Source organism: Dermacentor silvarum, chromosome 3 (genome assembly GCF_013339745.2).
Source record: "Dermacentor silvarum isolate Dsil-2018 chromosome 3, BIME_Dsil_1.4, whole genome shotgun sequence".
Taxonomy (NCBI): Eukaryota; Metazoa; Arthropoda; class Arachnida; order Ixodida; family Ixodidae; genus Dermacentor; species Dermacentor silvarum.
In genome coordinates this window covers 191,309,951-191,332,141 of record NC_051156.1, presented here as the reverse complement: position 1 = coordinate 191,332,141, position 22,191 = coordinate 191,309,951, and the positions used below count along the sequence as shown (strand labels likewise).

The following is a 22,191-nucleotide window of genomic DNA, read 5'->3' as shown; positions in this document are numbered from 1 at the left end:
TAAAGATTTTTGCATGAAGATATTTGTAATTTTTGCGAGATGAAGTTGTATCGAAAAAAAACACTCGCACAACAGTTCTTGCTGGAAAGCGGCTAGAAAGGCGAAAAATATTTGTGCCATCTTTATCTTACTGTGCGCCCCCTTAAGCTAATAGCGAATATTTGCTATTGCAAACCTAGCGGTACCGTGTCGATAACGATGCCGAACTTATCGAACCAACCGACTAGCATGGGCGAACGTTCGCTCCATTTGCACGCGCGGCGCTAATGCAGTGTGCGTTTTAGTAGTCAAAGCGTGCAAGTCCGCGCAAAATAAAAAAAAAAAAAAGAAAGGGGGAGAGACACGTTTCCTGGCGTCGGGAATAACGGGAGTCCCGCTGAAAAACCAATTCGAAGAAGCACGGAATAAGCGCGCTAGCTACCGATCGACCCTTCCGAGAGAGCGTTGCGTTTGGCCAACGCCGGTCGGTCCGCGCTCGCAAGGAGAGAAGAAAAGGAAAGGAGAGTAAAAAATAAAAAAAATAAAAAAAGGAACGAAGTGACAGCTTCGGCGAGAAATTCCTCGCGTCCATGAACTTGGTGATCCCGCGTTGACAGTCTTTTTCGCATCTCCGGGGCGCATAAGTCTTGATTTGGTTCCTGACAAGCAGCGAAAAAGGGGGCTGGGTCCGGCTCGGAACTATTTCAGTGGCGGAGAGCGCGCGGATGCAGCTGCCGGAGGCACGCACGGCGGCAGCAGCAGCGGACCGGCTTGCTTTGCGGCGCGGCGCAGCGGTAGAGTGTAGCAGCGGCCTCTGTGCGTGCGTGCGGCGGCGGCGCGGAGTAACTTGTCGTTCGTGGCGGCAAAGTGTTGTTAGGCCTGGTGATACCGGGAGGTGGAGCAGACTTTTTTCGCTCCGAGTGGGTGCATTTGAAGAGCGTTCCAAGTTATTCAAGCTCGCACGTTCTGCACAAGTTGGTCCGCTCCTTTCCTAGTTCGCCATGGCCGAGAGAGAAGACAACGTGTACAAGGCCAAGCTAGCGGAACAAGCCGAGCGATACGACGGTGAGCGACGTTTGGTGCCCTCCCAAAAGCGGTCGAGTCCCTTTTTGGCGTATAACGTTAGGCCTATATGCCACCTTGCCTCGGCCCGTCGCAACTGTTCCGTTTTGGATTTCGCAACGAACCGCTAGGCCCCCGTGCAATGTTCGAGGCGGACGGTGCATGTTTTTCTGCGGTCCGCCGTAACACCGGATGGGAGCGCGTAGCTCGTTTTTCAGCGTTCGCGTTGGCTGACTAATGCCGGAGACGGGAGTCTCTCGTGTGCCCTGCCCACGCCAGGAGCGACTGCCTTCGGAAGCAAGGCGTTCCGTGCCGTGCGGATAAAATTGAGAACGCCTCGACCGAAGCCGTTTATTACAGAGAAATGCGCGATGGAACGCGTGCAGAACTATCCACCAGGCAGCAGCGGCTGCGGTGAGGTCACTGGCTGCTTTGTCCGGCGTTGGCGATATGCCCGGTTTTGACATTTGGCTGTGCGCTAGTGGCTGCTTGCATGGAGAGCGTCGTTATGCGAGTTCTGCTGCTTCGAAACTGCGCCGATCTTTCCTCCGGGGTGGCCTTTTGCGAGCCGTATTTCGACGATCAAAGTCGGTACGGCCTGTGCCGGCGCCCGGTCCACGCGCCCTACCCCTAGGACCGTGGGGGGAAGTGGAAAGTGTGCGCCTGTCACCAGCTCTGCAGCGGTTCCATTTTTTTCTTTCACTCGAATCTCGAGCGTGTGTAGGCATGCAGTGTACGTCGTTTCACTGATGTGCGCGCTGTGGGGCGGAGCTTTTGTACCGTCCGTGGTGAGCGGATAACGTGGTTGTTGGTAGTTAGCTGCGTTTATAAACAATTCAAAGCGTTTTGAGCAAAGAGGGTCCGGCGCTCGAGGTCTCGGCTGCGGTGAGTCGTTTATTTAGCAGTAGGAAGTTAGAGTGAGTAAATATTTGAGAGAAGGATTAGACGCCCGTGTAGTATCAGGTTTATACGTAATCACCAATCACGTTATTCGGAAAACGTCTGCTGGCGATAAATCTTTTTTCTGCGTCAGCGGGAGCAAGTTCGCTGAGGTGTGATAACACAGAAGTGGAATTCCATGCAGTAACTCCGTGTAAATGCCCTGAAACAGCGAATGTGATCACGGGGGTGAATGCGCCTCTAATGAGATCTGCGGTTGATGAGCGCCAGGTCGCAGGCAATGAACCCCGGACGCGGCTGCCACATTGCGATGGGCGCAGGATGCCAAACCCGACTTCTAATTGCATTTAACGTCACGTTAAAAAACTCCAGAAGCCCACAGTGTAGCTTTCGCATATGGAGCTCCGATTACTGACGTGGGATGCGTAGAGATATTCCATTACCGGCATCGGAGAAGCTCTAGTAAGGCTGAATGCGGAGGGCATAACTTAGAGCAGACAATGCCATTGTTATTGAATGCAGCTTGCCTTATCAGGCTGACGGTATGCAGTAGTAGTTGCAGCTGTCACCCTAGGTTTAATTGACATTGCCTAGCATTGTTTTACTAAATAATGGTTTGTGCCTTGTGGCATGGTTGTAGCACAGTAATGCGAGCCTTAATTCTCTGTGAGCTGCGTGCACCTAAGCAGTGTAAAATTTAATATTTATCAAGTTGACATTGGCATATCTGCCAACACACCCATATGTTTCGTGAAGTTTACGAATTTGGGCTTATTCTACGATTTTACAAATGTTGCATCGAGTTTTGCAAAATTTGGAGTTTGTCAACATGGAAACTCACTTTCATTGGACATTAAATGAACCAAGACGTAATGCACAGCGGGCACAAGTAAACATTCGATGTGTGGATGGATTGCTTAATTTCCAAAACAAGATCGAAATGATGTTGGGGATTTTGCCAATTCCTCATGGGGGGGTAATGCTGAATACAGAGTACAGCAAACAAGATCTGAATGGGTTACTGCTTGTCGGTCGTTGACCGTACCCTTGAAAGTCTTCCAATTGTGAAATGACACTAGATGGATTCTCACTTCAAACAAGTTTCTTCAGTCAACTCCCTGAATCGGATAGTCTGCAGCAGCCTAGTTGCTGAATAAGTTACTCGGATATAAAAGCAATGTATTGCATGACTGCTGTTACAAGTTTGCTGCTGCATGTGTGCTGCATCTTAGAGGTAAATCATTGAAAATTTGCGTATCACACAAAAAATGTCAGCTTAGTGCAAACATTAAAAAATTCTTATTTACCTGTCATTCAAAACCCACCGCGGTTGCTTAGTGGCTTTGACATTGCGCTGCTAAACAGGTCGTGGGTTCAAATCCCTGCCACTGTGACCTTATTTTGATGGGGGCGAAATGCAAGAAAACGCCCGTATACCGTGCTTTGGGTGTGCGTTAAAGAACCCCAGGTGGTCAAAATTTAACCGGAGTCCCCCCACTACAGTGTGCCTCATAATCAGATCGTGGTTTTGGCACGTGAAACCCCAGAATGTAATTCAGATAATTTTAACCTGCCATTCATGCCAGACAGGAATTTTTACAATTTTTAATGGTAAAGGTTGGCAGGTATACATCAGAAATTTGTTACGAAACTGAGTATGGCAATTATGAATATATGATGGACGGACGGAAAAATAACTTTACTTTATTAGGAAGGGGGGGGAGGGGGGCACCTGCGAGGTTGCCGGCTCGGGCCACCCGGCCATTATGTGCTGTGAGGCATAGCCTTTCCACTGCTGCCTGGGCTCGCTGGATTGCCCATAGTTGGTCATGTAGATCCGAGCTATTCAGAGCGCTTAGCCATCGCTCCTCAAGAAGGTCCGGTTCTATGTTGTCCTCTCTGTGTATTGCTCTGATCTCTGCATTTCCATAAAACATGTGCCATGTGTGCTTTTTCGTGCTTACAGAGCTTGCAGCTCGCTTTTGGGTATTGTCTGGAATTTACTCTAAGCTTACTGGAGCGTGCACATAACACCATTTTGGCAGGAAACTGGGTATGGTTAAAATGACTGAAGGGGGGGGGGGGGATTTCTTAACACATGTTGTCTTGCTTGGGCTCAGGGGCAGGGCCTCAGTATAGTAAATGAAAAGGAGTGCACCTATTTTGTATTAAAAAAAAAAAAAAAGAGGCTACCCGTCGCGGTAGCTTAGTAGTTATGGCAGTGTGCTGCTAGGTTCGAGGTTACGGGTTTGGTCCTGACTGTTGTGGCCAGGATGAAATTTTGGTGCACTCATCATCAGATTATCATTTTCACACGTAACACCCTAAAATTTAATTTAAAAAAGTTGCCTGTATGCCAGATATCTAAAGCTTTATGGGATGCATTAACCTGGCACTCGAAATTGGTCCCTGCGTCATCGTGTGATTAGGCATGTTTGCTGCTTCGATACAAATTGGAAATGGCTCCGTGTAACGTTGAATGCTTCATGTATGTACACAGTTTCGTATGGTGGCCTGCATTTTTATTCTGACTTTCAAAGATTTGTTGCCATGTAAATTTCACAATACAGTTGCATGTTTTCGTCCACTTCATTAAAAAGGAAACACATGGCATCAGTATCATCCTCGTTCATTTGAACTTGTAGTTGGCGAAAGGCAGCAGTACCAGTCTGTTTCAGCAAGCAGCTCTTCTGAACTTCAATATGCAATCTTTTTGCAAAATTTAAAGCTATTTGAATAATACAGGTTGCTGCACTGTCTCCATTCACAACTTAATGCTGCTGCCTGTCTGGGCTTTATGTTGATTTCAGGTCCAGTTCAGGACTGTTAAAACCCCTATTAGTGTAGCCCAGGACTAATTCCTAGTTCTTTCTATCAAGCTGGAGCATGACCCGCTGGGGTGGCTTAGCAGCTATAGTGTTGAGCTGCTAAGCACGAGGTCGCGGGATCAAATCCCGGCTGCGGTGGCTGTGTTTCGATGTGGGTGAAATGCACAAACGCCCGTGTCTCGCGCATTAGGGGCATGTTAAAGATCCCCTGGTGGTCAAAATTAATCTGAAGTCTCTCACTATGGCGTACCTGGTTCTGGCACGTAAAACCCCAGAATTCATTCATTCATTCAACCTGGAGCATGGGGAGAAACCAGGAATTGTCAAGGGGAATGGGTGTACCTGGGGGCTGTTGTGGAATCTTCAGCGAAACTCTCGAAAAATGACCAAGTGAAATGGACAGTTTTTCAACTTTTTTTTTATGGCTCATCTATCTGTTATCCCTCTTTAGCCATTAAATGGAGGAAGACCTTCTGATAGACTATATTTCCACCATGTACGTGGAGCACTTGGCAAGAAAATACTGGGAAAGTAGTGATCGGAGTTCACTAGTCTTAACCTCTTCCTTCTTTCGTACTAGGCAATAAATTTTTCATTGAAGTTCAACAAACAGTGCTCGTTAAGAGTTGGCCACTTTCTCCGTCATTCTGATATTGGAAGGTGAGGGGGACTTAAAAAAGATGAGAGCACTTCATCAAAAGGCTAATGTTTGTTGACTTGCATACAACTGCTGTGGAGACAGGGTCAGAGAATAAAGATGTTTTTTTATTCAACCCTTAAGGGGAGGGGTAGAAGGTTCCACTCTTCTCTCAAGGTCTACGCTAGAACGTTTCACATACAGTTAGCTAGCCACAGTCTTTGACCCCATGGTTGGACAGACTCCTTCCGAGATGTCATGAACATGCAACAGGTAACCCTCTCACTCAATGTTTTGTGCGAGCGATTGGAATGAATCATTTCCCTGCCCAGCAGCTGGCAACTGTTTCCTTGTACATAAGGAAATATGAAAGCTATAACATGCCCTTTTGTTTTCCTTAAGCAATGTGGGCGTTTTTCTGTTATGCAGTAGGTTTCAGATTCTTCCTCCTCTTTCTAAATATGTTTGTTGCAGATCTCGTGTCTCCACTTTGTAAAAAGTAGGGGGAATGCTGTAAAAGTTTGTACTAGTTCCAACGCTTAGTCTAAGCATCTTTGCTTACTGGAGCCCCAGAAGTTGGGACAAAGACTGTTTTCAGTATTGCAAAGAATGTGTTGCATGCAGTCTGTGTACATCAAAGAGCAATATACAGGTTGTCCCAGATAAATGTAGCCAAAAAATATTAGGAGTATGAAATAAATTTTTCTTTTTGCTTGCTTAATAGCCGGGATTGATTAAATGAGCCTCACAAGTTGGAAACTTCCAATGAAGAAATTGTAGAGCACTCTGCGAAATGCCGCTTTGGCAGTATTTGAATTCCTGCCTATTATGGAATAATTTTTTTTTTTTGTCATAAAGCCCACAAAATGAGAAAAGAAAACATGCGACAGGCTGCTTGTGTGCCGTGGTCAGTGTTCTCAGTTGTACACAAGCAGTGCGTCTAGGCTCGTGCGCTTCTACTGTGAAAGTGACAGGACAGTGACGATTTAAGTTCTTTACAACAAATAAAATATGATCATGCAATAGCTAGGAGGTTAAATACTGCTCATTTGGACATTACCTAGAACACTGTAGAGTTTTCTCATTGGATGTTCTTTCCCAACTAAGAACTCTGAAACTAATTCATCTTGACTAAATATGCAACTAAACAGAATGGAAAAAATTCTATGATTTGATGTATAAAACTGCAAATAACATGCTTTCGGTTGCATCCTACCATAGCACAACTGAATATTTTGAAACCTTGGTTGAAGTTGGCTGGGACATCCTGTAGATGCGTAATGCCATGTTCTGTAAAGCATTTCAAGCTGAGCTTCTACCTTCATGGAAGCAGTGCACCAGAAAACATATTCACACTGGTGATCTCATGTTTCCTCTCCCTCTCCCTGCATTGTTCACCTCTGTTGATCAGTGCTTTCGCTAGCTTACTGGTGAATCTTCATGCAAGTTTTCCTTTTTGAAGAGATGTAATGGCCAACTCTTTGACTTCTACATGCACTGGTTCTGATCTTCTTTTGTAGAATTTAGTGGTCACATGGGGCCTCATATCCACATGTAACTAATATATAAAGTTTTTTAAAGGCAACCTGGGGAACAAAATTTTGAGCTGCATAAAAAGCCTAGTAGTTTGATTGTGTAGATAGAAAGTGGCTGCTGTGCAGTCATCACTTGTGGCATAAATTTTAAAACCGTAGTCTGTTCATGATAGTATGTAGTCTGTTTCACACTTAGGGAAAAACTTCTTGCAAGGCACTCCGAGTTTTCCATGAAGTGTGAAACAGACTGTACATGTTCCACTTCGTGTGTAAGCCACTTGACAACAGCCTGCCAAGGCCTGGAGGAGCATGGAGCTTACTAATTTTTTGCAGATAAAAATTTATTTTGTGTTTGTAAGATCTGTCACTGTCTGCCTTCTCTTCGAGCATTCTGACAGTTCAACATGTAGCACTGAATTCAGATATGCAGCCTGAACTTGGTGTGCACATAGCAAAGAATTTGGTTTATTTCGTCGCACCCATGATTTACGATGTTGTCTCTAGCGTACCTAGTATTACATTCTATTTTGTAGGAGAGGAAGCAAGACATGTGTGCCTCTTCATTGTGGTCTGTGACAGGTCATGTTTTATTTTGTCTTGATTCAAACAAATGTCACATTAGATAAAAATCAGCTGAAACATGGCCGCCTTCAAAAATTGCGCTGTAACGTCTGCTCTTTCCTGGGCATAGCACAGCTGTGGCTAACCTGAGATTTGTCTGGTGGAAGTAACGGTATAATTTTTTTTGGCAATTTTTGCCAGGTTCGAGTCTTTTTAGATTATTATTATTTTTTTTTTGTGCGTGTGATGTTGGTTTTCTGGCCAGTTCCCATTCTGACCATGAGTGTGCACGTTTGTCTTTGCAGAGATGGTTGAGGCTATGAAGCGGGTGGCATCCCTGGACGTGGAGCTAACCGTTGAAGAGCGCAACCTTCTGTCAGTGGCATACAAGAATGTGATTGGTGCCCGGCGTGCCTCCTGGCGTATAATCAGTTCCATTGAGCAGAAGGAAGAGAACAAGGGATCCGAGAGCCGGCTCGACATGATCCGCCAGTACCGGATACAGGTACGTCTTATTGCCGAATTCCCATTGAATCCAGTGGGATGTGCATTTTCAACAACAATGTGAGCTACTTCCACATTGATCTTAGCAGTTTGTCGAGAAAATTGCATGCTTTATGTCAGATGGAGCTGGTGGGCGCAGCAGTTGCAGTAATAAAATTTTGACAAAATTTCTTGGAAGTGAAGCTGTATTATGTCTGTCTTGGTAAGCAGGTGTTACATCTATATGAAAGGCTGTTGTGGTTGAACCGCTGGTTCGTTTGCTTTTGGTGGAGTACTTGCCCGTTTTATCAAGACTAAATCAGAGATGCATCTTTGGTGATTGGGGGAAAAGATGCAATTTTTCGGTGGTTGGAACAGTCGCACCATCTCTTGCAGGTCAAAACCACAGCTTGCATTGCATTTACACTGGGTGGTTAGCCCTCCAAGGGCAAATTGCAGCATTGTTTTATTCATTGCAAGAAAATAAGCTACAGTGGAATTCCTGCATAATGAGTGAAATATTGGTTCAACGAAATTTGCAGCATATGACGAAGTTCTCTTCATTCTCTATCAGTGTCCCATGAATCTTGATGCATAAAAATTACCTCCATAACAAAGCTTGTGGCGAGTGCATTTTTGCTTCATTGAAGTTTTCATGAAGCAAGTCTGGATGCTGCCACCCCCGAAAAAGAAAACATAATGCTGAAAGCTACTCTTGAGAGTTACGACGCTTAGAAAATGTTGACGACCAAATAAAATGCGAGAAATCTCATTGTGATGAAAATGCAAGAGCTGCGTCACCTCGCTGCTTGCTAGCAAGCCAGTTACACTTCCGGAATTAAAATTGCTTCCTGGGCCACTAAACCACGTTACAGGGTTATTTGTAAATTTTTAAAATGTAAATTCACCAGTTTTATGGTGGTGGGATTCAACTGCAATTCGATTTGGTATCATCGCTGATGTGTATCCCAAACTTGCATTTAAGCTTATGAATTTGGGCTGGTCCTACGATTTTACGAATTTTGCATTCTTGAAGGCGTTAAAAAATTGGGTCGCAAGGGGTCGCACGAAATGCCTGTGAGAATGAGAATTGTGCTTGTACATGTGCTGCCCTCTAGTACCAGGGCAAGATGCCCTATACCAGAAGGGTAGCATAGTTCAAATCTAGGATGGCCTCGATTCTAGGTAAAACCCCAAAATTGAGACAGTGCAATCTTAGACAAATTGTAGGGCTGATGTTTCATTCAGACAACAAAAGCAAAACCTGAAAAAAAAAAGTTTTCCTACATAATACGACACATCTTCACTTGTTTTCAAATTTCAGAGTGATATTTTCTCATCTGTTGAACAAGTCCAAGGCGCAGTCCTTAATGGAACATTCATATTTTAAGCATATCTTGATAATGGCTTGATAATAATGCTGGAAATGCTAGCAGGAGCCACCAGACAGTTTTTACTTCTTTTGGGGCACTGTATACATCTTTTCCTTATTAGTCGGTTATTAAGCAGTTTCATCGTAGATTTTGAATTGTCTGCTCATCACGAAAGCTGATGTAGGAGCTTCAAGGCTGTGTTAATGTCATGTTTTCTGGCATATCAAGCTTCCACTTGCAATAAAGCTGAGAGCTGTTTGAAATTACAAAAGTGGAATATAATAACATTGACAGCCTGCATTTAAAGGAACAATGAAGAGTACCAAGTTAAACTAAATTCTTAAATTGCACCTCTGGCACACAAAAAATGAATGGTGGGTATCGACGCAACCTTGAGTTCCCAAACTGCTTGTGACACCTGATTTTAACAGCATCTGCTCATGACAAATAATTTGTTGAAAAATATTCAAGAGAAACCGAAGATTTGACATAGCAAGTCTTAAAAATATTCGTAGCACGGAAATGGCCCAAACATGCAAAAGTGCTCTGAAATTCACGATGCAATACTGGCATACAGGGCTTGCAATTAGCATGCAATATTAAAGAACTGACATTTTTAACTCACTTTTTTTTCTCTGTTGGATAGTTGCCAACTCCGGAATGACAATATGAGGTCTCAATTTCTCGAACGTGCAACAGCTAATGAACTATAACATCCTTTAAGGTGGCAAATTAAAAAAGTGCACCAAATTTCTTGGTGTAGTCTGTTTACAAGATATCTCTTGACTGTCACTGGAATAGGTGGGTGCAGTATCATGTATGGGACGGTGCTGTAGTCGAAGCTGCATTGTGACCACTTTGCCAAATGCTTTAGACGACGGGATAGTTTGGGAAAGAAGGTTGAAGGTTGCAGTGCACTCTGACAAAAGGGATGATAGGGGACCAAGGTCATTAGTCATTATCTCTTGTGAAATGCGGAGCACAGAGTGAGAGAACAGAATGGCATCCATCCAGTTCTTGGCGAGACACTGTCATGGTGTGGCTTGTAAGCACTGGTCCAGGCTGACCGGTGTGTACGTCACTTCGTTTATAATCACCACTTCAATTTTTGTGTTGTGCAGAAGTGTACTATTTGGCTTGTATATTGAAATGCTTACATTGAAAGAGGATATAAAAATTTTTATTGCGTGTTCAAGGAATTCCGCCACGACATTGGAGTTACGGAGCTCACAGCTGTCTGATCAAGCAAAAATAAAGTGGGATGCAAAATTTTTGTTGGCACCCCTTTAGAAGAACGAAGGATTGGGCTTTTTTTCTCTGCTAGTAACCACCCCCTACTCCACCAATAAATGGTCTTGAAAGTATGTTTCACAATTCTAAACTAGCTGACTTTTTGTTGCCCTTTAGTGTCCCTTTAACATTTTTTTTTGTGTCCGAAGGCTGAATGTAGTCACTCTTGGCAGTTTATTTTAGAAGCTGTTGTAGGCTTTTCATCTCGGTCAAATATACTGTGTGTGGGCCATAGTGTATGAGTGTAGGACTTGGGAACATTATGCTGTTGGAATGTAACACCAACCTTGCTCTTCAGAAGCACTGCAGCTAATTGTTTGTTGTAGCAGTCTCAATGCTGGGCACCAACTTTCATTTGTGTTCTTGAATCTGTGCTTTGCATTGCTGCCAGTTATTCCTGCATGTGTGTTGTATAGCATGTAACTGTTGATTCCTTTGTTTTGCTACCAGGTTGAGACAGAGTTGAAAGAAATCTGCCAGGACATTTTGGATGTCTTGGACAAGCACCTCATCCCCACTGCCTCTACTGGTGAATCCAAGGTGTTCTACTACAAGATGTGAGTACAGGCCATTACCTCCCCCCCCCCCCCCCCCCCCCCCCGTTTTTTTTTTTTTTGTGGTAAAATGGCTTTTGGTAGGGGTGTGCGAATACCGAATAGTGAATTCCGGATCGAATCAAGAAAAAAAAATGTTGAATATCGAATCGAATATCAACAAAATTTTCACAAAATTTAACGCGTACAAATTGTAGGTTCACTGTATACGACTTCGTAATGCACAGTGATAAAAAAAAGGCAGGTGATGTAAATGTCGCAGCTCCTTTGTGCCTTTATGGTAGAAGGAAGGGAAGGAATGGCATTTGCATTTGCTAGCTGAAGCAAAAGCAGAGTTCATGTTGGCAGTGAAACTCGCCTCCTGGAAGCATGGCAATGTCACATGTCAATTTCTTCTGTCACCAGTGGGGCCCTGGAATAGGGGCCCCAACCATCGTGCCTTTTATTTATTTTCAATAAAGCTTTTACTCACTCACTCACTCCTCTAATAACAGACCAATTTGAAAAATGTTTTAGAATACTCCCTAGATACAACTTCCAGTGTACGGCAAAATATCTGATGGGACCTGGAGAGGGTTTTTTAAAGAAGTGTATCAGATGGCACTACTTCACGAGTCCTTTCTACCAAAAATGTTTTTGAATGTACTTATGTGGTATTCTCTGGCACCTGATGTCGCCACTGCCTCACCACCCTAATTGGCCTTCAGCCATTAGCCATCTTTTTGGGGCGTCACAGTAAGCATGGAATGTAGTGGGGATTTCAGTAAGTTGAATGAAAGAACAGGCAGTTTTCTTCAACAGAATTGTAGGCTGCCTGCTGTGTGTACAGCGATAATTTGCTTGGGTGGTGATGGGAAGGAATGAGCTTGCTTGATGCAGGACTTTTTTAACCATGCTTTAATTATACACAGCAGCAAAAGAATGCAGCCTTGGTGCAAGAAACAGTGTGGCATGTTTGGGATGAACTGATTAGAGAAACTTGTTGAGCCTTTTGAAGTGGTTAAATGACTTCTACGGTTGGCCCTGCAGGAAGGGTGACTACCACCGCTACCTGGCCGAGTTTGCGACGGGCAACGATCGCAAGGAGGCGGCCGAGAACAGCCTGGTGGCGTACAAAGCGGCCAGCGACATCGCCATGACGGAGCTGCCACCCACGCACCCGATCCGGCTGGGCCTGGCGCTCAACTTCTCTGTCTTCTACTATGAGATCCTCAACTCCCCTGACCGGGCCTGTCGGCTGGCCAAGGCAGCATTCGACGATGCCATCGCTGAGCTGGACACCCTGAGTGAGGAGAGCTACAAGGACTCCACGCTCATCATGCAGCTGCTCAGGGATAACCTCACCCTCTGGACCTCCGACATGCAGCACGACGGTAGGTGCCTGCCTCGAGCTGTCCTTGAACTGGGGCCTCCCTAGAGTTCCTTATAAATACTTAAGGGGAAACCTTGGCACTGTCACGCTGTAGTATGCATGCATGCATGCATACCTGCCAACCATCCCAAGTGTTTATGAATATATGCTCACTGTATGATTTTATGGATGTTCCGTTGCGTTTCACAAAAAGTAAATTCTGTTTGCAAAAATGTTCTAAAGCGCTTGAAAGATAGCAAAAAAAAAAAAAAATGGACGCAAGAAATTGTGATACCTGCACTGTCCTCCTGTGGCCAGTTAGTGTATACAGACACGTTCTTGAGGCAGGTGAAATTGACAGCAGTGAAGTCGCTGGAAAAAGTCGTTCCGCTTGTCAGCATCTGTTGTTTGCGCTGCATGTGCGCTTCGTTTAAAGGTAAACGATTGTTAATGTTGTGCCTATGTATCCCACAAAAGGCAACTAACTGCTCAGGGAAAGTTTAAAAAAGTGTGCTATTCCTGCTATCCCATTTTGTTGAGTTTGTGGAATTTTTACAAAATTTGAGGGTCACAAGTTGGCTGGTATGTGAATGGGCATGCTGGGATGTGATGGCTCCGGATTGGCATCTTTCATAGAGTCACCGTGAAGACTTGTCTAGCTAGCATTGTGTAAACTGCTGATTTTTCTGTATTATGTAAAACAATCTTTTTTTACCTGTCGTGGTTGCTTTGGGGTTGCACTACTAAGCACGAGGTCACGTGATCAAATCCTGGCCACAGCGGCAGCATTTCGATGAGGTTGAAATGCAAAAATGCCTGTGTGCTGTGCATTGGGTGCACGTTAAATAATGCAAGGTGGTCAAAATTATTTCGGAGTCCCCCATTACGGCGTGCCTCATAATCACATTGTGGTTTTGGCACGTAAAACCCCACAATAAAAAAGAACAACAAACTTTATATTAAGCCATCAGAACTTGTGTTGGGTTTTGTAAATAACCATATTTACCCAAATCTAACGTGCACTTCTTTTACGAGAAAATGTCTGAAAATCGCATGTGCGTTACAATCGGATACGAAACTGAAACAGTGTTCACAGTGTTGGCAACAGCCTACTATCAGAGGCAGCATCATCACCATCAAAAATTTCATTCTGGGGCTCTACGTGCCGAAATCACAATGATTGATTTTTAGGCAGACGTGTCGAGGATTCCACAAGATGGCAACCGAGTAAATTTTCTTGAACGTTGCGTTGCGGCGGGTTCGTTTTGTGCTAGGCTACAGCCTGGAGTTCCATTTTCGGCCAATTACTTTTACAGATACTACAGTCGAAACCTGTAATAACAGGGACAGGGAAATGGCTTGCAAAACAAAAATTGATTGCCAAAAGTCAGTAAGCTTAGTTTGCTGAACCTTGCTCTGCAGCAACTTGACAGCTCTGCCTTTGTTCACACTTTAGAATGTGGTTCATTGCCAAGTCGTCGTTGTGCTCACGGAAAAAGACGAATTGTGGCGAATGCGTTTGACACATCCATTGGTTTCGTTGTCTTTTGATGTTTTGGTCCTTGGTGGTCATCAGCGTTGTCAGCTTTGCACATGTTACTTACGATGGCCTCGTCGGTCAACTCCTCGTGCACGTCATCATCCGTGCAAAGGAACTCGTCGACGCTCAGGCCGCCACCTGGAACTTTAGCCACTATGTTTAGCCACTATTTGAAATGGCTCAACCAGCAAGGGCTTGCCTTAAGATTATCGTGCCCGAGCATGTGCCTTATGTTGAAGTACTCTGCCTGACAACGGCACTTTGTTGGCACACTGTTCGCAAAACCAAGTAAACACCGCAACAGTCACTGATTTGTTCTTTGCCCTTGCACCATTTCAAAGTGCGCCAAGAATGTAGGCCTTGTTTTTCAAAATTGCACACAGCAAGCTGCATACAATTACGAATTCGTCAGGGATTTCCATCTTCCTGCGCTTTTCAACCTCGGCAATAATTGCTGCCTTATCTTGTAGCATCAAAAATTTCTGCTTCTTGGCTGGAGGCAGCATTTTGGCAGGTTGGCAAAGCAGATGGTCCGATCGCCACACACACAGCTGACGCACTCTAGCACACATGATCGTGTGCGCGGTACACAAAGCGTCATCAGCGTCTTCATGTGTAGATGTGGAATGGGCTAATCAGAAATTATGGATCAGCATGCCATGCAGGCATTCTGCACCGTTTCAGCCCACGCTTTAATGGCACACAGGATATAAATTTGCCTGCTGCGAGGGTGCGTCTGCTTTGTCTTTCTTTGGTATTTAAAATTTTATAACACATTTTCGGTTGGGACACCGTGCAGTACTCACTCATTGCAAAGGAATAAACCACGATCCTCATCATCATCGCTGTTGCCAGGTGCAGCTGCTCCACTGGCTTTCTTTCTTTTTTGAGCACGAATGGTGGCGGCCACACAAGCGTGCTGTGGCGGTAGCTTACAGCAATTTAAGGGCACAACCAATGATGCATTTGAGCAGTTTTTGGACGCTGTCAGCGTCACATGAGTAGATATATGCGAACTGCCGTTTCAGAAAATTTAGTTATTGCGGGATTGCTGTCAAAAAGTTTTCCTGTCGGAGATATTAACTCCTACGGGTGTTCAGCTGGGGCTCTTTAAATATTTCGTTGCCTCGGGGTTTCGACTGTATCACTTGTGTGAAATTTTGCGAAACCGCATGCGTTGGCGTATACAATCGCCAGCATTTCTGGCACTGCGCTAGGCTCGCTATCTGCGCACAGTGTCATGAACAGCTTTTGGCAGCATACTTAAATCTCGTGAAAGTGACAGTAGTATCGCTAAATGTGGTCACTCGAGAGTACCGCCCCTGTATGCTTGGTATCTGTGGCCAGTGAGGTGCAAATGGCGATGATGTGCCGCTTTTCTTGTGAAAGCTCATTAAAAAAAAGTCCCTTCTGTGAAGGTAAATTCTGCATGTCTCGTTTCTATTGATTGTGAACGTGGGTGGGTGCTGTATTTTTCTCTTATAAATCGGGGGTGCATGATCATTTAGGAGTATCTTTATTTTGTTACTTTAAGTCCGTGAAAATTGGGTGCGCGTTAAAATCTTGCTAATGCGGTAGTTCTGTGTGCTCTGGTTGACATCAGCATCACAAGGTGGTGCCACCAGCATTGCTTTACACGTGTTTCAGCACCATATGCCGTGATACATTTTTAGACGAACTAAAACTTTATTCTTTGAAAAAGATGTTTCTGCAGTGACCTCATTTTCTGAAAACATTTTTGATAACTCTGATTTTAAAACCATTATAAAAGTAAAAAAATAATGGATTTGCCAGAGAATAAGTGGCTATTTTACAAAGGGCCCATAAAGCTTGTCAAGCATACATACTTGTGCATGACCTGTATTCCAACCATTGTCGTCTTGTCACTACCGATTGTATGCACCAAATCTCCATCCCCTGGCATCTTAAACAGAGGTTGACTGTGCTTGGATAGCCAAATGATCGTGGGTTTCTTCGCACCAGTCATTGTTTGGCACTTCATTCACTTAATAATTGCCCTGATTGGCATAGACATTGACGATGGAATTGGCACCATTTGAAGCTGCATCCTATACATAATTTGTTGTGTCCTACCGTGTACCTTTTAGGCAGCGAGCGGTAGTATTTAATGCCTGCAACTGTTGCTTCTTTCTTCCACAGGTGAAGGTGAACAGAAGGAACAAGCGCCGGAGGTTGAAGACCAAGATGTTTCGTAAGAGTGGCGCTAGGCTTTCTCTACAAAGAATGTGAGCAGCAACAGCAGCAGCAGCAGCCGCAGATGAAGAAAGGGGGGGGAAACCAGTGGTGGATCGAGTGATCTGTCTTTGCGACTAGTACGTGCTTGTTAGTGACCTAAAATGCTGCAGGAGTCTGTCCCTTTCATTGTTTTTTTTTTTTCTTTCTTTTTTCAATTTTTTCCAGAAGGTTTTGAAGACACACATAAGCTTCTCCCGAAATCGCAACAAATTTCAGTGCATTTTAATAGATTTTTTGTTCTCATACAGTAGAGGAGGCTTTTCTCCCCTTTTCGGTCTCATTGCACACAGTCTCCCCTTTGGCCGCCGCCGTTGTCGGACCTGGCTTGGCCGCTGGGCATTTTACTTAGCGTAGCATTCTTGTAACCAGGCCTTGACCAAAACGCTTTGGACGGTGTGACAGCAGAGCAACCCGAATGACTGTGTGCAGCGTGCATGGCGGCCATTTCCCCTGCCGCCGTAATGGGCTTCGCCCAAGTTGCGTAGTCGCCCGGCAGTGAGGCAACCCCTGCTTTTTGGAACGCTGTCCGCGAAGCCACCTTCTTCTGTTACATTGTCTTCTCCACTGTGACATTCACAAGGTTCACACGTTTAGTGAGGTTTTGTTCCGTGTTCAGCTTGTTGAGGGGGTTTGGTATGGAGGAATCCTGGGGGCTTTTTTTTTTTTTATTGGAGTCACCGTAGCGAGTCTTGGTTGCTTTGTGGTTCCGGTCACCCAGCCCCCCTCCATTCTGGCTTTAGGAACTAAGCATGCATCGGGCGCAGCTGTTGGGACTCTTCGCCGACGCCATTTTTTTTTTTTTTTTCTGGGTGATGTGAACGAGAATCTCTACTAAGTTCCTTGGTCCGGAATGTTTGTTGAGACGTGTAAGACGTGTTTGTAAAGCGTGCCCTTTGTTTCGACACTGTTGCTTTCCAAACTAGTTTTGGTTGGAGTGAGATAAAAAAAAAAGCCTCCTTAGTGTCTGCAGTGTGTGTTTGTTACAGTGTCTGTTGGTCAGCTGTGCAACTTCCTTGCAGTACTCAAGTATACATATATTTTTTTCTTGTGTTTCGACAAGCAGACATTCCACGATGTACTCGAGATGCCTTGTACTTTAAAAGGGGTGGTCCTTCTGCAAAACCGAGGAAAAAAAAGCAAGCAATAGCATATACAGCGTCGGCCTTTTCTCGTGCGCTGGCGTTGTCCTCTGTTCCTTGCGTAGCTGAGGCAGTTGGTGTCGAGTGTCCAGGGCAATCCCCGCATCATCTGGGAAGGGGCGCGAAGGAGCGTAGTCATTCACTACTGAGTGCTTGCTTCTCGGCATTATCTTGATGTCGCCGTGGTTACAGCCGACAATTGTTCAAGATGTCTCTCCCCTCGTGCTTTTGCCAACAGCTCGCCAAGTTCAGCACAATTGGCCGAGCACTTTTTTTTCTTTACTCTTCTGTTCAGGTGGTGCCTTTCATTCACACTTCATGTGTTGCATGTGCCAGAACCGGGATATAGATTTGCGCCATCCAATTTTTTTTAGCCTTATTAGTGTTGCACATTCATGTTCCCCATACTCTCCCATTTTGAATGAGGATGTTAGGGAGGACAGTCAGATACTGTGTGTGAATGTCTTGTGTATGTGTGAGTGTCCCGTTTTGTCTTTTTTTTTTTCTTCTTTTTTTTTTGTCACTGTTTATTTCTGAAAGCGGTAGTTGTAGTGCCATTTCGGGCGCCACGATGTATACCTCTGAAGTGAAATTTCCCCCACTTTTGTTGAATGCCTGCAGCGGTTGTTGATGGGTGTCAGTTTATTTTTCCATTGCGGTCTTTCTCTTTGCTTTCACCTGCCTTTTGGGTGAGCAAGCCTTTCGTGGAGCACAGAGTCGCTGTTTTTCAGGCCTCCTGCATTAAGCATTCCGGTGTCTTCTTTTAAAATTTATTTTTCTGTTCAGTTTCTGTTTTTGCAAGTCGCTGCCAACCGGGCTTTTATACAGTTAACTTTTTCCCCCTGTTCAAGACCCTCTTTGTAACGGCGGATCTGTTGCGTTTGCTTTGGCCCAAGGCGTCCTCGGTGAAACCACGAGTCTTGACCCGAGGGCAAAAAAAAAAAAAAAGGCACCGCCGAAATGTCTTGGATGTTGCGCTCATTTTATGTAAAAATTCACACCCAAAGATGGCGAAATATTTCTCCAGAGAACAATTTTGACATGTGATGTTGTTGTGTAAGAACAGCTTTTTCAGCTGCTTTTCGTGCTGTGCACATTTTTTTTTAATAAGTTCTTGTCTTAGTGTTTGTGCAGCATTTGTGAAGCACTTATGTCTTTGCTGTGGACACACACACATGCCATGTCGGCCCTTCACCCCCCCCCCCCTTCTCCCTCCTGTTGTTCTTTGGCGCCTCGCTATCTCGGTGCAGCTGGAAATGTGGCCGCAGCGTTTTCAAAGGGGGCTCGTACGATTGTGTCCGAAGAGTGTGGTTACCCCTGACGTAGTCATTTGCGCCGCCTGCCACGCAACTCTTCCTTCCCCTTTGACCACTTTTCCACAGTTCTCCCCCCCCTTTGTGTGCTAGGATGCATGTACTACGACTTTATATCTCTGCATACTATGGCATCGTGTAAATTGGGTAATAAAAACTAAAAATTTCAGACAACCTACAGACTGCTTCGTTTCTCTCTTTCTCACTCCGTTTGTGGGAGCTGTGACTGTGTGTGCGCCTACAGTCATTTCCCCAACTCGGAAATGCATGTTATGAGGGCACTAAAAAGAAAAAGCTTGGTTTATGTAGACTTTTAAATGCGAAGCATTTCTTGGCGAACATTTGCTACTTTGACAGTATCTATCTATCTAGCCGTATACGTCTTTGTGTTCTCATGGTCGTTTCATTAACTTGGTATGTACCAAAATTGGCATACTATGACAAGAGTATGTGACGAACGTAAATATGTCGTGTAGGTCATGAAACAGCCGCCTATGTCTTGGTGCTCTCATGGTCGTCTCGTTCACTTGGTAGGTACCAAAATTGGCATAGTATGACAGGAATGTATGATGAGCATAAGTGATAGGTCTTGACATAAAAGCCAACAAACAGGTCATGACAATGACTCAGCAAAAAAGATTAACGCACAAAAACCACTGAAATGGGTCGGGACGTGGGTACTAAGTGAAGGTTTCGCTAAAGGATGGTTGTAGAAATCGGTCGTGAGCATGACTCGGCAAAAATGACAATGACTCGGTGAAAAACATTAATAATCCAAAGCCACTGAAATTGGTTCTGGCGTGGGTACGAAGTGAAGGAATCGCTAAAGAATGATGGTAGCAATCTTAGTCATGACCATGACTGACTGAGAAAAAAGATTGAACACAAAAAAACGCTGAAATGGGTTCGGACGTGTGTACTAAGTGAAGGAAACACTAAAGGATGCTGGTAGAAGTCATAGTCATGACCATGAGTAAGCAAAAATGAGAATGACTCGGCAAAAAAAAGATTAACACTCGAAAACCAATGGAATGGATTCGGATGCGAAGGAAAAAGCTTGATGGTTGAGGTCATAGTCATGAGCATGACTAAGGCTTTCGCCTTAAGGTCTCTTAGGTGTAGCTGAAGGGACTCTTGAGGACGCATGACATGCGTGTCATGTAGGTCATGAAAGAGCCGCCTACGTCTTGGTGCTCTCATGGTCGTTTGTTAACTTGGTAGGATCCCCCATACACTGCTTCACATAACATAGATTCCCACAGGGCATGGGATCGGCCGACTTTTTTTCAAAAGTTTCATTTCACTAGAGAGGTTGATTTGCTGCGGAAATTAATGGCCATACTTTACAAAATTTGTGCCTGAACTGCTCTATTGACATCAGCATGATTTCATACATTATTTCTGCGCATTCTGGCCCTCTTTGTGAGAAATGTAACAAAAGTAACTCTTGGAAGCGGCGTATTGACATTTGCTACTCTGCTTATTACATGCTTCATTACGTAACATGTAAAATTTGAAATTCTACTCCTAATGGTAAACATTCTGGCCATTTCACATTCATATAACCTTAGCTTATTCGAATATTCAGTTTGCGATCCATATAGTAAAACCTAATTAATTCAGACTTCAGGGGAACCGCGAAAGTGTCCCAATTAACCGAATGTTGAGTTATCGAGGGTGTAAAAAAAAGATGCTTGCATAAAGATGCTTTTATTTACTGAATGAATTGGCAAATCCCGTTTCTATTTCGCACGAAAGCAGTGGGGTAGCTGCATTTCTCGTCATCGTGTGACTGATTAGCATTCGCAGCGGCGTGCGTCTTCATCCGACACATGCTTTTCACTAAACCAGTTCTTGGCATGTCGGATCTACAATTTTCTTTTTTCACGAAGGGATCCCTCCTATAAGCTCTTGCTTCTCTGAAAGGCAATTTTTCCGTTCTGAAATATGCCTTTACATGCTCCAAACGCATGTTTTTCTGCTTCAAAATGGCCTCGACCAATTGGATCTCTGCTGAAGGAGCTAAAGACTGAAGTTGCATGAACGTTAACTGAACCACAATGGTCCAAATACAAAAAGTATTTCGAAATCAATGATATCCCTGACATACTAGTACTGGGGTTCCAGCGTGAAATTAGAAAAATGTAACTTGGACATTTTCTCATAATTGGCCCATTACTGTGATGCTAATGAAAATAGTGTTGAAAGAATACGATGCGTAAAAACAGATTTTTTGCGTCTCTTTGGTGTCCCTGTATGTGAGTGGAGCTGGGTAGCCGTCTAGGATGGGAGTGTGGCTGAAATTATGCAATCGGCTTACAAGTGGTGTCTGCAGCTTTTGCGTGCATGTTGGCCACCTTGGTTTTCACCAAATGAGCTTCATAGAGAAGTGCCCTTATAGAATGCTGCACATAGTTCATAATCCCTGGTGCTGAAAAATTTAGCTTGAGTCTTGATATCAAGCATTGGCAAGAACACGAGGCACACTTCCTTATCTGAGTCGCCCACAAAGCTTGTGTATTAAAGAATTTTACGTAAATCGAAGTTGACAGAGGTTAAGAGGATAGTTGGAATGAACTTTATTGATGGAGTTTTACACCCCAAGGTGAAACTTGGGCAGTGATTGATGTTATAGCGGAAGGCTCAGCATTATGTTTGACCAAACAAGAGTGGCAGCACAAATGTACAGAATGAACAGGCACTTTGTTCGGTCCTTCCATTTGACCTGTCCCCTGCACTGTTACTTTATTTAGCCATGGCATGTATACCAACAGGCCCTAATCGGCACTTTTCTGCAGCTCCCTGTGCTTTCTCAACGCACAGATTTGAATTAATGTTGATGGGCCCTGCAGTACTTTTTGAACATGGTAAGTAGACCTGTTTTACTCACTAATTGATCTGAGCACATCTGCGCCTATTGCACCTACTCGCAGCTGGGAACTGAAAAGTTTGTTCAAAAGACTGCTTGCACTATTTTCCAGCTCCTTTCCCCACCATTGCTGGGCACACGACGGCCATCGGCCTGATTTCCTTGGAGGCGATAACTAAGCCTTGCTTGTGGCAAAAGCAAGAGCAGACAAATTTCTCACCACTGATAAGGCAGGAGCGCCATTCCAATATAAAAACTCTGTGCAATGATTGGCAGAGCATTATGGGCATGTTTCCGTGTTGACATAGCTTTGAGCGCTGTTCAAACCCTTCAGACAACCAAAAAGAGGGTACGGTTGTGAAGCTCAGGCAGCAGCAGCAGCATTTGAATGTCAGTAACTTCTGTTCATATAAAGCGCACTTAAAAAATGGGAAAAATTTGTGAGAACAAATTTAGTGCCCTTCAACAGCTGACATATTTCTCATTTTCATAAATGATGTTGCAGGCACTAACACATGAAC

The 22,191-nt window shown here is 44.4% G+C and overlaps 1 protein-coding gene across 1 annotated transcript; it reads left to right on the top strand.

The window, feature by feature from the left end:
• The first annotated feature begins 795 nt into the window (after positions 1-795).
• On the top strand, positions 796-18,979 carry LOC119446321 (14-3-3 protein epsilon). Its single transcript, XM_037710731.2, has 5 exons — positions 796-1,044; positions 7,808-8,007; positions 11,099-11,205; positions 12,232-12,575; positions 16,254-18,979. Exons 1-5 carry the CDS (start codon positions 981-983, stop codon positions 16,307-16,309), a joined length of 771 nt encoding a protein of 256 aa, XP_037566659.1. The 5' UTR covers positions 796-980; the 3' UTR covers positions 16,310-18,979.
• Positions 18,980-22,191: the final 3,212 nt, after the last annotated feature.

Bases quoted from the DNA above. Each gene is read 5' to 3' on its own strand.
- LOC119446321 (XM_037710731.2), top strand. From the start codon at position 981: ATGGCCGAGAGAGAAGACAACGTGTACAAGGCCAAGCTAGCGGAACAA. The intron at 1,045-7,807 runs GTGAGCGACGTT...TTGTCTTTGCAG, and splicing joins ACAAGCCGAGCGATACGACG to AGATGGTTGAGGCTATGAAG. The intron at 8,008-11,098 runs GTACGTCTTATT...TTTTGCTACCAG, and splicing joins TCCGCCAGTACCGGATACAG to GTTGAGACAGAGTTGAAAGA.